Source organism: Leuciscus leuciscus (assembly GCF_965113295.1).
Source record: "Leuciscus leuciscus genome assembly, chromosome: 3".
Lineage (NCBI taxonomy): Eukaryota > Metazoa > Chordata > Actinopteri > Cypriniformes > Leuciscidae > Leuciscus > Leuciscus leuciscus.
In genome coordinates, this window is record NC_138727.1 from 49,489,978 (window position 1) to 49,508,337 (window position 18,360).

Below are 18,360 nucleotides of genomic sequence, written 5' to 3' on the forward strand. Positions count from 1 at the left end.
AGTTGACAAAGTGAATAAATATATGCTTCCTCTCATGCTGATAGGGTAGACCAGACGGTCATTGTTTGATGACAAGTTGATTGGATTGATTATTTGAACGTGCTCCTCTCGAACTTTGTTTATAAAACATTATGTGTAGATTCCGCCATCACGTCTGTTATAGAAGATATCGACAGCACATTGATTTTAAAAGAGGAACAGAGAACCGTGATCAAGGCATTTGTCGATCGGAAACATAAAATGAAAAACATACATCACTTACTCCGTTGCTCTGATTGGTTATAGGTCTATCCAATTGAGTGCAGAGGCATTTTCCTTCCTGGTTCGGTTGAAACACGCCCCATAATCAAAGCTCAATGGAGCAGTATCAGACTCACATTCTGACTAGAATCTGAGTATGACGACGTCAGGCTACTAAACATTTATCTTACTAAGAAAATTGTTCATTATTAATGCTGTAAAGGGACTAAAGTGTCTGTATGTAATGAGTTTCAGTGCAATTGCTAATACAATGCTATATAAGATATGTATTGCAACATTACGATATCCAGAAATCAGTTTCAATTGTACATTGAGTTTAATGTATCAACATAGAACTCATGTTTAATGTGTTAGCTTCATTCTTATGTCTATTATAATACAATATATTGTTAGTCTCGAGATTCTTCACATCAGTGAATAAATACATAGATCTGCTATCAACATTTGTATTCCCTAGTGGCCTGGTGTTAGAATTTTGGTTAAGTGTGTCAGAGGCAGTGGTGGAAAGAGTACTGAAAAAACATATTCAAGTAAAAGTACCATTACATTCCAAAAAATTTAGTGTGAGTAGAGTAAAAAGTACTTGTCCAAATAACTACTTGAGTAAGAGTAAAAAAGTAGCTTATTTAAAAGTACTCATGAGTCGTGAGTAGTGAGTACTGAGCTGCGGATTCTACCCCCTGATAATAAACACTGTGCACTACAATTATTAAAGTAAAAAAACATTGCACATACTGTAATTCCCATTATCTTTGTCAGAAATTTTGAAGAATATCACCCAAATTTTTAAAATGCACTGAGCCTGAGAATGCTATTGTTGCACATAAAATATCAATGTTCATAACTGTGCAAAGAATTCAAAAACCTTTAGAAACTCACACGATAGTTCAGCATCACACACCATGAGATGGGTTTAATAGAGAGATTAAAAAATACCCAATTTTTCTCCAAAACAGTACCAGTTTTGTGTTCTGATAAAGAAATGAGAATCTCTACTATTAACAGTTTACCTCACCCTAATGCACTGAAAAAGGCTAAGACTGTGAGCTAACACTAATTACACTGTAATTCCATGCCATTGAATATGTTACAATTTAAACATAAATGCACATTGTTCTAGAAGGGTGGCATCATCCCTTACATTTTACACAGCTACATTTACTCAAATTGTAATGCTGATAATATAATTTTTAAGGAAAATTGTGCATTAAATAGGGAAGTATATCCGGGCGGTTATTAAGTATATCCGGGCTTTTTTACAAAAAAAAGAAGTTTTTATAGCAGAATTTTTATAGACATGCATTTTCAATCAGTGGAATTTTTTGTTCTGAATTCTTAGACTGCAAATATCCAGTTTTTAAAAATACAGCATCAAGTTTTCAAGATGAAGAAGAAATTCGTAACATCAAATTCAATATTCTAAAATTCAAAACGCAGAAATTCAGATACAGAAAGTAGGTCAGAGGTCATCCACAGGGAAGAGTAGAGGGTCCCAGAAAAGAGGAACAGAGCATTTTTGCCAATCACAGCTGCTGTTTGTTTGTGGTGCTCGTGACTGTCTGTCCACAAGTCTGCATAGCCTGAAGTTTGGTTTATCCTCGCCGATTCTGCACGAACGCGAAGGTGCGCTGCAAAAATGACGTCATTATGGTGTATGCTGGCGTGCGTGTTGAGTGGGCGAGACCCCATTTCGAGTGGTGGTGTGCACAGCATTTTTTTTTATTATTGATTCCTGATGGTTTAGAGGACAATTGCTCTGAGTCGCCCTGGTCCTGAGTCTTCCACAGGCGATATGTGTACATTTTTTATATTTAGACCACTACTATTATTGGTTATAGTTTTAACCATAATAACAAAAAGTGTTTATGAAATAAATTGCCTACCCTACCTTAAAGAATTAAAAGTTGGTAAAACTTAATGCTAAATGGCTCCATTTTGTGATTTCCATGAATTCCCTTCATGTTCTGTTTCAGTTCATTTAAGATGCAAAGGTCAAAGTCATCAGACCCCAGCTGTGTGTCCATGAAGAGTGATCGGTCAATGGATCATCCTCCATGTAACTTTAGTGGACACACTGATCCTGGGTTTAGGTAAGTGCTTTACTAATCCATTTATCTTTTTACATCTGTGTTGAAACTAAGAAAAGTGTTCATTATGAATGCTGTAGAGAGACTTGAGTGCCTGTATGTAATGCATTTCAGAAGTTATTTAAAAGATCTTAATGAACAGCTCACATATATGGATGTGCATTTGCTGTAAAGTCTCCAACAGCATATTAAATATTAATGGAATAATTCAGTCATCCGAATCAGTTTATTACTAAAGTCATGAATTTAAGAGTGTGATTTACATTCACTTGTGTTCATCTCAATGCACAGACCAGATCCTCGAGACCCCAGCTGTGTGTCCATGAAGAGTGACGCGTCAATGGATCGTCCTCCACGTAACTTTAGTGGACACACTGATCCTGGGTTTAGGTGAGTGCTTTACTAAACATTTATCTTACTAAGAAAATTGTTCATTATTAATGCTGTAAAGCAGGGGTCTCAAACTGCCATTTACGGCCCCCCCTAATATAATATAATATAATAATTTTTTGGGGGGTTCATGCCAATTTAAAATACCGCTTCATATTAAATTGAAACAAGAACACAATTCTATAAAAAAAAAAATAATAATAATTAAAAAAACAAAACGTGAATGAGTAATAAAAAAAAATTAAAAAAACCCGCGCAAACCCGGCATATTTGATAAGAGAGCTGATTTTGGTCCTAGGAGTTTATTTGTGTGGCTGCTAAAGAAATTGAAAATATGTCTCTTTCCAAACCGAAAAGGAAAGTGGATGATGAACACAGACAGTTTCAAGAAAGATGGACATTGCAGTATTTTTTTGTGGAGTTTAATGGAAATGCTACCTGTCTGATATGCAAAGAAAAAGTCGCAGTCCTAAAGGAGTATAATCTCAAGCGTCATTACACAACTAAACATGGAGAACAATATGAGAAGTACCAGGCAGACGAGAGAGAAAAAACAGCCATGAAGTTGAAGAGAGAGCTAACGTCCCAGCAAAGCCTTTTCCACAAAGCCAAAAAGGATGCTGATGCTGCAGTTGAAGCAAGTTATGTGGTGAGTGAGTTGATCGCTAAAGCAGGAAAGCCATTCACTGAAGGGCAGTTTATGAAGGACTGTATGTTAAAAGTCGCTGAGATTCTATGTCCAGAAAAGAAGGGCTTGTTCAACAATCTCTCTCTTTCTGCAAACACAGTGGCCGAGCGGATTAGCGAGTTGTCGAGTGACATTTATGATCAATTGCGCGGCAAAGCTAGAGTTTTCACTGCGTACTCTTTGGCGCTCGATGAAAGCACAGACAAAACAGACATTGCGCAGCTAGCCATTTTCATCAGGGGTATTAATGAACAATTTGAAGTGACGGAGGAGTTGTTAAGTTTGTGTCCAATGCATGGCCGTACTACAGCCAACTATATATTTCAGCAGCTGTGCGACGCGATTGAGCACTCTGGTTTGCCGTGGAACAGACTGGTGGGCATTACCACTGATGGCGCCCCATCTATGACAGGCAAAAAAAACGGACTGGTAGCGCTGGTACAAAGAAAGTTAGAAGAGGAAAATGCAGATCCAGCAGTTGTTCTGCACTGCATTATACACCAACAGGCTCTGTGCAGCAAATGCCTGAAATATGAACATGTCATGTCTGTTGTCCTGAAATGTGTCAATTACATCAGGTTGAGAAGTTTACAGCACCGCCAGTTTCGGGCCTTTTTAGAAGAAATTGAGTCAACATATGGCGATGTACTTTACTTTACTGAGGTGCGCTGGCTCAGCAGGGGGAATGTCCTGAAGAGATTTTTTGACTTAAGAGCAGAGGTGAAGAGATTCATGGAAGATGGCAGAATGGATGTTCCTGAATTTGATGATCCTAAATGGGTCATGGACCTTGCATTCTTAGTGGACATAACACAGGAGCTGAACATCCTTAACTTGAAGCTCCAGGGTCCTGGTCAGCTCATCACAGCAGCATATGAAAGTGTGAAAGCTTTCTCCACAAAGTTGAGATTGTGGAAAACTCAGCTTTCTGCAAAGAACCTCAGTCATTTCACTACATGCAGATCTCTTGTGGAGGAGGGCACAGCATTCAGTGGTGATGAATATGCTTCTGCTATTGACAACCTACTGGAGGAATTTGATCAGCGTTTTGCTGACTTCAAGTCACACCGTGACACTTTCCAGCTGTTCGCAGATCCCTTCTCAGCTGACGTGGAGAGTGTCCCAAGTGTGTTGCAAATGGAGCTTATTGACTTGCAGTGCAACAGTGAGCTAAAAACTAAATTCAGAGAGGCACAGGGAAAAGCAGACAAGACTGGACAGTTTTTGAGAGAGTTACCTCCATGCTACCCAGAGCTGTCCAAAGTGTTCAGTCGGGTAATGTGCCTTTTTGGAAGCACATATCTGTGTGAGAAATTGTTCTCAACTATGAACTTCAATAAATGCAAGTACAGGTCCAGGCTTAGTGATGCCCATCTTGAAGCTGTACTCAGGGTTTCAACTGTGACCTCCATCAGGGCAAACGTGGCTCAGTTGTGTGAGCAGAAGCGCTGCCAGGTGTCTGGCAAGAAATAGAATAGTGTGCAAATAGGGATTGCATGAGTTCACTGCAATGTTGTTAGTTCAGTTCAATGTTTTGACAAGTTATTTAAGTTAAAGTAAAGTAAGGGAAAAAAGGTTGCACTAACTGTTAAAATTATATTATATATTGTTAAATATAGGTTTAATATACTGATGTTTACATTTTTTTGTTAAGTATGACACAAATATGTTAGTTACATAATCTGAAGTAAATGAGAGCTAATATTTCAGCAAGTGAAGTACATTTCCTGAAAAATATTGCGCTTTCTTGTTGTGCTTTAATGTTAAAATGGCCCTCCTATGAGCTTTCGTTCACACCAGTGGCCCCCAGCCAATTTGAGTTTGAGATCACTGCTGTAAAGGGACTAAAGTGTCTGTATGTAATGCGTTTCAGTGCAATTGCTAATACAATGCTATATAAGAAATGTATTTCAACATTACGATGTCCAGAAATCATTTTCAATTGTACATTGAGTTTAATGTATCAACATAGAACTCATGTTTAATGTGATAGTTTCATTCTTATGTCTATTATAATACAATATATTGTTAGTCTCGAGATTCTTCACATCAGTAAATAAATACATAGATCTGCTATCAACATTTGTATTCCCTAGTGGCCTGGTGTTAGAATTTTGGTTAAGTGTGTCAGAGGCAGTGGCGGAAAGAGTGCTGAAAAAACATATTCAAGTAAAAGTACTCATGAGTAGTGAGTGAGTACTGAGCTGCGGATTCTACCCCCTGATAATAAACACTGTGCACTACAATTAATAAAGTAAAAAAACATTTCACATACTGTAATTCCCATTATCTTTGTCAGAAATATTGAAGAATATCATCCAAATTTGTAAAATGCACTGAGCCTGTGCATGCTATTGTTGCACATAAAATATCAATGTTCATAACTGTGCAAAGAATTCAAAAACCTTTAGAAACTCACACGATAGTTCAGCATCACACACCATGAGATGGGTTAAATAGAGAGATTAAAAAATGCCCAATTTCTCTCCAAAACAGTACCAGTTTTGTGTTCTGATAAAGAAATGAGAATCTCTACTATTAACAGTTTACCTCACCCTAATAAACTGAAAAAGGCTAAGACTGTGAGCTAACACTAATTACACTGTAATTCCATGCCATTGAATATGTTACAATTTAAACGTAAATGCACATTGTTCTAGAAGGGTGGCATCATCCCTTACATTTTACACGGCTACATTTACTCAAATTGTAATGCTGATAATATAATTTGTAAGGAAAACTGTGCATTTAAATAGGGAAGTATATCCGGGGAAACTTTTACAAAAGAAACACACACACACAAACAAATGCATGTCTCTTTGTAGTCTCGCGAAGCTGTTTTATCAGCAGCATCCACAACAACAACAAAAATGTTGAACTTGAAAAATGTTTTTGCGCAAGTGCACCTGCTAAATGAAGGTGGATTGTATAATGGATCAATCAAAAAACGTTGTATATTGACGAGCTGTAGTCACGAACTGACAGAAACGCAGTTCAAGTTAACTCCATGGGTCATAAGGTGCGCTGTATACTGATTCAGGTCCAAGTGATGCTGCATGACGAGCGCGAGGGAGAGACGGGCGCTCAAGCCCCTGCCCCTTTTGTCTCAAAATGTATTGCACCCACCGATCATTATATAGATCAGTGATTGCGCCCCTCTCTGATAAATGTAAATAATAATAATAATAATTATAAATATTATAATAAATAACAATACACTTATACACCATTGCCACTAACAATAATAATACAAAAAAAATTATATAAAAAGTTTTTTTGGTGGAAGCATTTGGCGGAGGTGAAGTGGTAGGCGGAGTTTCCTTTGCAGCGCTAAATACGCAGCAGTTCGCCGCGAGTCTTCAAACTACACAAGCAGCAGGTAACATTAAGCTAATACGGAAAAGAATATAAGCTAATACTAATAAAAAAAAACTAAAAAAAACATTTATCCTACCATGCTACTGTAAAAGTTGCGTCAGCATACGAGTTATGCTTAACTATAATAAAAGTATAACTTGATGTCAGCCGCATTCTGAGTCTGACAATGTCATTCGTTTTTATCCAAGACCATAGCAAGTGTTATTAGCTTGGGGAAATACATCTAGTGAAAGGAAATTTTAAGTCCATGTCCAACTCTAAATTGTAAGGAATTTATATCATTTATTTCATAGTAACACTTTACAATATGGTTCATTTGTTTATTATTCATATTAACTAACATGAACTAACCTTGAGCAAAACATTTGTTAGGCTACTGTAGGCCTATTAATAATACAACTGTTAATTGTTAGTTCATGTTGTCACAGTCATTGCATTAACTACTGTTAACAAATACAACTTTTGTTTTTAATCATGTTTAAGTAAATGCTGAAATTAATATTAACTAAGATTAATAAATGCTGTAGAAGTGCAGTTCATTATTAGTTCATGTTAACAAATTGAACTAATGAAACTTAAAATTGTAAAGTGTTCCTGATTTGATAGCTAACACTTTCATGAATACATGCATAAAATGTATAACGTCTACATAACTAAACATGAATTCCTCATCATTACCCTCTTGATACTCACTGTTTTGTTTGGTAAAGTAAATAATATTTAGTAATATTATCATCATTTCCCTATTTTTGTTTGTTATGCATTCTAATTGTATCAACGTCTTTTCCATTGGTAATGAAGAGAGGCTCTCTGACCTACTGCTGCTCTCCATCGAGCGAGATATTCCAATTAATTGTGAGGAAGTCATTAAAATATTTAAAACCACAACAGACAGACGGTTACTGCTTTAAATACGGGTGATTTATCTAATAAATAAATGTAAAAAAACAAAAAAACATTTAGGGTACATCCGCCCCTCCCCCTGAGGAAGTCTCTGCACGCCACTGGCTTAGAGCACTTTTATTCAACACAAACGAAAATCAACTGGATATTTTTTTTTATTATGTACAATATTTGCATTGGGTACATCCATGCAGCAAGATGTTTCAAATAAGTGGTGGGGACATATCGACCGGTGTTAAGCTGCGTTCACACTACAAGCGACTTTGTCGCTGCATGTCGCCGGTGGCTGGCGATGAGGTCGCTAGTGGGCGTTCCCACTACTGGTTGCCTTGTAATGTTTATGAATAACATCCAATGACAGCAAATCAGTTTTCTTGCCGCTAAAAACAAACATTCTGGAGAGAAAATATTAAATATTTAGACTCGTAAAGCATGTAAGTTAAATGAACAAGTACCTGGGTCTCACAACTCCGAAAATATCAGATCAAAATTGAAAATAGGTGCTATCTGTATAAACAAACCACATATTTGAGCTTTAAACAACTACATTCTCGACTGAAAAACTCATATAACTACATTTCATGACACAATAACAGTAGTATTTTAGATTGTAAAAAATACTCCTCCATCTTTCTGTCGATGGGGCGAGGGGCTGAGCGGAGAAGGATGATGACGCGCGCTCCCGGCTCCACTCCTATTGGTTGTCGCTCGCGAAAGTCGCTCTTCATTTGCATAAAGTTAAACATTTCTCAACTTTGTCGTGTCGCCAGACACGCCCCATCCAGTCACCCCCATCCAGTCATAACATCTATGCATGCATTGACGGATCTCAAAAACATGTCCGCCATTGGCCAATGAATTTCTGTTCACTGTTAAAAAAAACTTTAAATCCATAAATTTCCTATGGTAAATTTCCTGTATTGACTGTAATGGTCATCTATGATTGAGATGGTAACAGCTTGCTAAATAAAGCACATCTTTTTACGCATGTGCTTAAAGGCCTTAAACAGCTTGAACCCCGATAATTACTGCTCACAGCTATATTTCTAAAATAGTCTTGCTGCGTCCTCTCCCTTTTATTACTCTGGACGCCCCCCAGTTTGGAAACCACTGCTGTATTCAATGCATTTCAGAATGAAAATCTTGATTAAGTCTGATATGTGAAAATGACCACTATAACAGTTGCACTCGCTGTTATGTCTCCAATAGCATAATGTGTTTTAATTAAATTATTCAGTCACCAAGAACAATCAACCCTTACAAAAGTGATTAATATGAGAGTGTGTGAATTATATTCATTTGTGTTTCTTCACTGCTCAGACCGGACCCTTCAGACCCCAGCTGTGTGTCCATGAAGAGTGACCAGTCAATGGATCCTACACTGAAGTTTAGTGGACTCACTGATCCTGGGTTTAGGTAAGTGCTGTAATAAACATTTACATTTATTCATTTGCCAGAAACCTTTATTCAAAGAGACTTACAGTCATGGATCCTGACACAATAAAATATCTTGGTACAATGTGTGTATATTATTTTTCTTTATCTTACAGTAGTTGCCCTCAACATGCTGAAACACTCAATACATTCAGATCAAATTTGAGGAAGAAGTTTGAGTGTCTTTATGAGGGAACAGCAAAGCAGGGAAACCCAACACTGCTGAATGAGATCTACACTGATCTCTACATCACAGAGAGTGATTGTGGAGAGATCAATAATGAGCATGAGGTGAGACAGATTGAGTCTCAATCCAGGAGAGCAACAGAGGACACACCAATCAAATGCACAGACATCTTTAGACCTTTACCTGGACAAGACAAACCCATCAGAACTGTGCTGACAAAGGGAGTCGCTGGCATTGGAAAAACAGTCTCTGTGCAGAAGTTCATCCTGGACTGGGCTGAAGGGACAGAGAATCAGGAGATCCAGCTCATGTTTCCACTTGCTTTCAGAGAGCTCAACCTAATGAAGGACAAAACACTCAGTCTTTCAGAGCTTCTGCATGTCTTTTTCCCTGAGACAAAAGAAATGAAACCATTCAGTGATGAATATAAAGTGGTCTTTGTTTTTGATGGTCTGGACGAGTGTCGTCTGTCTCTGGATTTTAATGTGAAACTGTGTGATATATCTGAATCAGCCTCAGTGGACGTGCTGCTGACGAACCTCATTGCGGGGAATCTGCTTCCCTCTGCTCTCATCTGGATCACCTCCAGACCAGCAGCAGCCGATCTCGTTCCCTCTGAGTGTGTCCATCGAGTGACTGAGGTACGAGGATTCAATGATCCACAGAAGGAGGAATACTTCTGGAAGAGAATCAGTGATCAGAGTCTGGCCAATAAAATCATCACACACCTGAAGTCATCAAGGAGCCTCTTCATCATGTGCTACATCCCAGTGTTTTGCTGGATCTCAGCCACTGTTTTAGAGAAGATGTTGAGGAAATCATGGAAAGGAAAAATACCCAAGACTCTCACTCAAATGTACACACACTTCCTGATCATTCAGACCAACATCAAACATGAGAAGGACTATAAGAAGAAAGTGAAAGATGAAGACATGATCCTCAAACTGGGGAAACTGGCCTTCCAGCAGCTTGTGAAAGGCAACCTGATCTTCTATGAGGAAGACCTGAGAGAGTGTGGCATTGATGAGACAGAGGCATCAGTTTACTCAGGATTGTGCACTCAGATCTTCAGAGAGGAGTTGGGCTTGTATCAGGGGAAAGTCTTCTGCTTTGTTCATCTGAGCATTCAGGAGCATCTAGCAGCTCTTTATGTGCTGCTTTCATTCCTGCTGTACAAGAGGGATGTGCTCAATGAAACCCTCAGCTCAAAACATGCACACGAGTTCACGTGTCACACAATATCTGACCTGCATCAGAGAGCCGTGGACAAGGCTCTGCAGAGTAGAAATGGACATCTGGATCTTTTCCTGAGGTTTCTTCTGGGTCTCTCGCGGGAGTCCAATCAGAAGCTCCTGAAAGGCCTTGTGACACATGTTAGAAAGATCTCGTACAGTAAAAAGAAAACGGTTGAACACATTAAAACACAAATAAGAATGAATCCCTCACCAGAGAAATCCATCAATCTGTTCCACTGTTTAAATGAACTGGGTGATCATTCTCTCGTAAATGAAATCCAGGAGTGTCTCAGATCTAGAGGTCTTTCAAGCACCAGATTGTCCTCGTCACAGTGGTCAGCTGTTGTCTTTGCTCTATTAACCTCAGAGTGTTTGGATGAGTTTGAGTTAGAGAAATACATAAGCACCAGTCAAGACCAAAACCACACGTCACCGGATGAAGTTCTTCAGAAGCTCTTGCCTGTAGTTGAAGCCTCCAGATCAGCAAAGTAAGTCTGAGGACAATCACTGTGTGTGTGTGTGTGTGTGTGTGTGTGTGTGTGTGTGTGTGTGTGTGTGTGTGTGTGTGTGTGTGTGTGTGTGTGTTTCTTTGTTCTTTGTTGTCAATGGTAGTATTAATTTGGCCTGATTTTTTTAAACAAAAGTCACACTTGGATCACTATACAAAAAAATCTACAAAAGGGATTATTCTCCTTATATTTTTTCAGATCGTAATTTACACACAATACAGCAAAAGTCAACAAAAAGTAATAAAAACATTATACCCACACAGATTTAGTATTTAATATCTCAGTCTCTCTGTGGTTGTGTAGTTCCTGCTGAACTGAGAGATTAAAGTGTGTGTCGTTGTTCTACAGATTGAGGGGGTGTAAGATCACAGATGAAGGTTGTGCTGCTCTGACTTCAGCTCTGAGATCAAACTCACACCTCAGAGAACTGGATCTGACTGGGAATATAATAGGAGATAAAGGTCTGACGCTGCTCTCTGATGGACTGAAGGATCCTCACTGTAAACTGGAGAAACTGAGGTAAGATCATACATTAATCTTAACTGAGACTAGAATAATGTTATTTTAACCCTTTAATTCCTACTGTATCATATTTGATCTAAATGATCAATTATATGATCATCAGGCTTTTGAGGAAGGTTTATTAGTTCATATCTCAATCATCATTGTATTGCATTACATTATATATTTTAAAATTACAGAGCTTTGATCATAAAACTAAGCATTTAAATATCATCTTACTAAGACATGTTATTGGCAGATATAGAGTGACGACTGATATTTATATGCATTTTACGTCAGTGGTTCTCAACTCTGGTCCTGGGGTTTTTTTTTTTTTTTTTTTTTGCAGTGTAAACACCCTTACAGAACAAAAATATATGGGAAAATACTGCAAAATATAATGCGATATATTACATAATACATTTCCATATGTGGCAAACTAGTGCTTATATTCTGCAATATATTGCAATATATGAATTGACCATCTATGGCTATATATTCATACATATAAAATATGTATAAATGAAGACAAAAATAGCATTACATGTAATATTCACAAAGTTTTATCCACCCAAAAACAGCAGGTCTGAGACCAGACGCTAACTGGTAGATTGTGTTGGTCTTTATGGAAATGATCCGGCTGAGTCTCTGTTCTTTAACTTCCGCTTCGTCAGTCGATCAAACTCAGAACTTTCCACTTCCATCGGTGCTTTTATGGGATTGCGCTCTCACAAAAATTTTTTTGTCCTGTTTAGTAAATCTGGCCCTTAGTATTTAATATCTCAGTCTCTCTGTGGTTGTGTAGTTCCTGCTGAACTGAGAGATTAAAGTGTGTGTCGTTGTTCTACAGGTTGAGGAGGTGTAAGATCACAGATGAAGGTTGTGCTGCTCTGACTTCAGCTCTGAGATCAAACTCACACCTCAGAGAACTGGATCTGACATATAATATAATAGGAGATAAAGGTCTGACGCTGCTCTCTGATGAACTGAAGGATCCTCACTGTAAACTGGAGAAACTGGGGTAAGAGATCATACATTAATCTTCACTGAGACTAGAATAATGTTATTTTAACCCTTTAATTCCTACTGTATTATATTTGATCTAAATTATCAATTATATGATCATCAGGCTTTTGAGGAAGGTTTATTAGTTTATCTCTCAATCATCATTGTATTGCGTTACATTATATGTTTTAAAATTACAGAGCTTTGATCATAAAACTAAGCATTTAAATATCATCTTACTAAGACTAATATCATCTTATCATCTTACTAAGGCAGATATAGAGTGACGACTGATATTTTAGTAAAAGAGTGTGTACGCACGGTCTAGAGTGTCTGTACGGTGCGCACATATTTACGCCTAGTTTATTTTTTATAAATCCTGATATGTGCATTTCAATGCTTTTTTGTGTGTATGCAACGTTTCTGCATCAGGCCGCTGGTGTTTGCGCCATTATTAACTGTCCAAAAAAAACAGACGCTAACACCTCCATGAAGTTGGCACCCCATAAAACGAAATAATCTCCGAAACTATGCCATTCGTTTGTGCTGATTTGTGCCGTTAATACAAACACTGCATCTATTTTCCTTTCGCAGATATAACTAATTTAACTCGGGAGCTGTGACGTCACTCTCCACCCCATTTCGTTTAAATCACACAAAAACTGTGTCGTTCGTTTGTGCCGGTTTGTGCCGTAGAAAGAAACATCATAAATTATTACATTCTTTAGACATCACAAAATCTTCTTTTTTTCCCCCACAGTTTAGCACATATTACACACACAACCCAAAAAAATAAAACAATTAAAATCACACAAAACAGTAAAGACAATACCACTAAATATATCGACAAGACATTAAAGCGAAAAAAAAAGACAAATCAACACAAAAACCAAAATCTTTTTTGATTAGTGACGTCACGCAAGCAAGCCGCGCTTCTCCATCCATCTCGTCTACAAACCCGTCTGGGTCGTTTGTGCTCGCACAGGGCCGCTGATGTCATTGTTCTTTAGATATGGGAATGTTTTATTTTAGATTTGTGCTAGATATTGACATTTGGTCTTTATATAATCACCAATGCTCTATGATATGTAATGTACTGTCACTAGGACCTGTGTATCTGATGCTTTAACTTTAACTATTTTTTTATTGTGTAGTGTCTTAAGTTTTCTGAATAGTGTTAACAGCTTACGGACATTTAAAATCTTTCTGCCCCCTTAAAAACATTTGTTTACCCTAAGCACTGCATAGTGGGAAAACAAAACTGGGCATCTGGCTGTGAAAAAGGTAAGCATGTGCTCTGAGATAAAATACAAAAAAATTACTAAAATCATGTGCAGGTCAATACAATTTACAGGATCATTTTAACAAATAAGAAATTGATAGACACAATATTAATCTTGGGCAATCCGGTAAATGTTTCATGTCCAAATGATCGTCCATTGGTCACATTAATAAAAGTAGACCTATGACATTCTTATGCCATGCCATAAAATACATCAAGTTATTAGTTAAGATATGTACAGCAATGTACATTTCATGGCAAAAAGCTTGATGTTATACAGAGGAAATGACAGAAAGCAATATACAAGTGGCAAAGGTGTTCAATTTAATCCTCTGAAGTCATATAATTAACTTTACAATGTGAACAACAGACTAAAATTTTACTAATTCACAGAAAAGATTGTCACCCATCCTGTACTGGCCAAGTTCAGTTATTGCTACTTTTCTTATAACTGGAGAATGTGTTGTTTTTTCGAGCTCTTTTGTAATGAATTAGTTGATTTAGTTCACAAAAGGATTCTTAGTAAATCTTAATCTGACTGATATATTTTTTAATGGGGCAGAAAGACTTTAAATGTCTGTAAGCTGTTAAAAGTATTTAGAAAACTTAAGAAACTACACAATACATTTTTTTAAAAATTGGTTATTTTATTTGATCTTAATACAAAATTAAAGCATCAGTCACTCGTAGCCTACAGCCAGAGTAGTGACAGTACATTACATATAGTGCATTGGTGATTATATAAAGACCAAATGTCAATATCTAGCACAAATCTAAAATAAAACATTCCCATATCTAAAGAACAATGACATCAGCGGCCCTGTGCGAGCACAAACGACCCAGACAGGTTTGTAGACGAGATGGATGGAGAGCCTGGCTTGCTTGCGTGACGCCACTAATCAAAAAAGATTTTGTGATGTCTAAAGAATCGAATCATTTATGATGGTTCTTTCAACGGCACAAACGAGCGACACCGGTTTGGGGCGATTTAGACGAAATGGGGTGGAGAGTGACGTCACTGTCCTGAGTTAAATTTGCTATATCTGCGAAAGGAAAATAGATACAGTGTTTGTTTTAACGGCACAAACGATTGGCACCGGTTTGGAGCGATTTGAACAGCATGGGGTGGAGAGTGACGTCACACAACCAAAAAAATAATGTTCAATATCTCAAACACCAAACCAGCACAAACATTTGTTTTATGATGTTTTATTAACAAAGTTCGGGAGGAACACGTTCTAATGATCAAACAATCAAGTCATTCCAACCAGCTGTCAGCAATCAGTAATCAACAGGTCCACTCAATCAGCATGATTAAAGGCCTATAAATACTCACAGTCGACTCACCCATTATCCTTGACAGTTTTCAGCATTTGGTTCTCCGTTTGCTACGATGTCTCAAATGCAACTCTCACCATCCAATGACGAGCTCAACCATGCTCCGGTTCCTTCGCCGCCATCAGCTGGCCCCAGGACCACTTCGTCTCCGCCTGATACCGCCTCCGTGCCCCAGGCTTCATCTCGCGGGCGCCGGTCTGCGCAAGCAACACCCCGCACGCCAAGACGCCGAGGCCTGCCTTCACCTCCACCGGCGAGGACTCCAGCTTTCTCCCCGGCATCCTCCTATCATTCGGCCATACCAACGATTCCGCCCATTGGAAAGTGGACAGTTTTGAGTCTAAGACAAGCGCTGATGAATTCCGATATTCAGCCCTCACGTAGGATGAACAAAGCACAATTATACAATTTGTACGTTACCTTGCAATCATCCAATCTCTCTCCTAAGTCCACCCCAGCTTCCAAGGCGGCCAGCAGGCTAGGCAAAACTCGGGAGGCCCCGAATTCGCCTCGCCCGACACCGCCACCTTCTTCTCGTACAAGATCCGGTTTTCTGCGTGCATCAGCCCGCGGTGCCAGGCCTTCAGCGAGCCTGGGCCGCGCCCCAGATTCCACCGCTGCAAGACCTCACTCGCCTCCCACTTCAGCTCAGCACTTCAGCGCGGCACTTCCGGCCGTAGCGCCATACACAGCTGGGCCCGCCGACCCACCCTCAGTCTCCCAGTTTTTTCCTCCTGCCGTTTCCAGCTCATTTCCTCTGCAGTGGCCTCCGGCTCCCGTAGCAGACGCTAGCGTGAGGCTGCCTCCGCTAGCGGCGCAGGCCCAGTCATTCCATCATCTTCCTGTGACTTCCACTAACCCCTCCCCTTTTCAGTGGCCTGCAGCACAAGCAAGCGCGAGGCTGCCTCCGCTTGTAACACAGGCTCACGCATCTCATTCTTATCCTCCTTTTCCCCCTCATGTTTCTCTTAATTTCCCTCCTCAAGCCCCTCAGGCCGACTTAAGCGTGAGGTTGCCTCCGCCGTCAGTCGCAGCCCCAGCTTCTCTCCCTTACAGCTCTCTCTTAAATGCAAAATCACATTTTTCTCTCTTCACAGCTACACCATTGCCCGTCCCATCAAACGCCGTTGCTCTGGAGCCTCCCCCAGTGGCCCACAACATCCGAGCACAGATCCTGGCAGGTGCGGACATAGACCTTTCAAATTTACTTTCTCTGCTTCCCGTGTCCGATTCTAACCGCCAGTTAGACTGCGGGGATTTTTCAGTCACGTTAAAAAATCAAAACACACATACATCACGTTTACTTTCTTTTTCTGAATTTTCTATCGCTTTCAGCCACTTCACAGAAGTCATTTGTTCAGCCTTCCCTCATAGGCGGCGCGAACTGAACGACTATTTAGCGCTCATAGCTGAGCTTGCGTTGTCTTATGGGGGAGGGCACTTTTACACATATCACAAGCTCTTCTCAGCAAAATGCGCTGTTAGAGTTTCACAGTGGAACCAGTGCCCTTACTGGGGAGCACTCGACACCGACCTTCACAGCAGAGTATTCCTTGGCTGCAGGAACATTTCTTGCGCGGTCTGCAGGTCAGTAACACATTCCACAATATCGTGCCCACAAGTTAACCCCTCCATTCCCCCCGGCCCGGAAACTGCACCAGTTAAATCCACCAGCTACGTTCCAAGACCGGCAACCATCAACTCAAATCCCCACGATGCCAATTTCAGCTCCAGAGCATCTACGGACAGCAAACAGCCTTGCAACAATTTTAACATTGGAAAATGCACCAGGCAGCGTTGTCGGTACTTGCACATATGCAGTTTCTGCGGCGGTGCTCATGCCCGTCCTGTATGCCCTGTGTTTAAAGAGGTCAATAAAAAATAAAAAAATTATTTATCGACTCCCGTGGATATTTCTCGCCTTTCTATCGAACTAGCTCACCACCCGGACTCCGACTTCACTGAATATCTGCTGTCCGGCCTCCAACACGGTTTTAAACCTGGAGTGGTATGCCCGCTCTCCCAAAACATCATCTGCCATAATCTCCAATCGGCTCTCGCCGAGCCCGACGTAGTAGACAACCTGATTAAAAAAGAAGTCGATTCAGGCTTTATGATTGGTCCCTTTGACGATCCTCCATTCAAAGTTTTTCGCATTAGCCCCATTGGAGTGGCTACGAGAAAGTTTTCAGGTAAGAAACGTCTCATAGTCGATCTGTCAGCTCCGCATAATTCCCTGTTCCCAAGCATTAACAGCCTGATCCCACTTGACGAATTTTCTCTCAAATACCACGACGTGGATCACGCAGTCGACCTGATAAAAATCGTGGGTCGGGGCGCTTGGCTCGCAAAAATTGACATCACCTCGGCTTTCAAAGTGATGCCCATCCACCCGGATTCATGGCACTTATTCGGAGTGCGCTGGCATGGGAAATTTTATTTCGCTGTACGCTTAACTTTCGGATGCAAAAGCAGCCCCAAAATTTTCGACATGCTATCCGAAGCTGTTTGCTGGATCTTGTCAAACAATTACGCAATTCCTCACCTCATTCACCTGCTAGACGATTTTCTAATCATTTCGCCTCCCGGCGCCATTCCAGCCGCCCATATTCTCACAGTTCAAAGAGTTTTCTCCGAGCTCGGAATCCCCATCGCCCAAGAGAAAACCATGGGTCCCGCCACATCCATCGAGTTCCTTGGCATTAACTTAGATTCAGTTAAATACCAGGCATCCCTGCCCAAGGAAAAAATCGATAGAATAATCCTCATCTCATCTACCCTTGTAAACCAGTCAAAGTGCTCCAAACGCGAACTCCTATCCCTTCTCGGCCACTTAAACTTCGCCATGCGCATCATTCCACAAGGCCGCCCTTTCATTTCTCATCTCCTCTCTCTCGCGTCTTCAGTTCACGCGCTAGAGGATCTTATTTCCCTAACCGCAGCGTGCCGCGACGAACTCAGGCTATGGATAACATTCCTTAATCAGTGGAACGGCCTATCTTTTTTTTATAAGAACCTAATATCATCCCCCATCGACATCCAGCTATTCACAGATGCAGCCCCCTCAGTCGGCTTCGGGGGGTTTTGCCAAGGACGCTGGTTCGCGTCTACATGGCCCCCTCAAATCCAGGACACGCTTCAGTCCTCCGCATTCTTCGAGCT

General features: G+C 40.0%; 1 protein-coding gene and 1 long non-coding RNA gene across 2 annotated transcripts in view; one reads left to right on the forward strand and one right to left on the reverse strand.

Moving 5' to 3' along the window:
• The window catches only part of LOC309494997 (uncharacterized protein), a 730,899-nt gene that overhangs the window by 258,467 nt on the left and 454,072 nt on the right, over nucleotides 1-18,360 (forward strand). The window contains exon 19 of the mRNA XM_082164514.1: nucleotides 12,424-12,594. Coding sequence (XP_082020640.1) covers nucleotides 12,424-12,594 — 171 coding nt within the window. The remainder of the gene's footprint in view (nucleotides 1-12,423; nucleotides 12,595-18,360) is intronic.
• LOC309495024 overlaps nucleotides 1-18,360 on the reverse strand; it is a 214,082-nt gene that overhangs the window by 77,106 nt on the left and 118,616 nt on the right. The gene's annotated exons all lie outside the window — the stretch shown is intronic.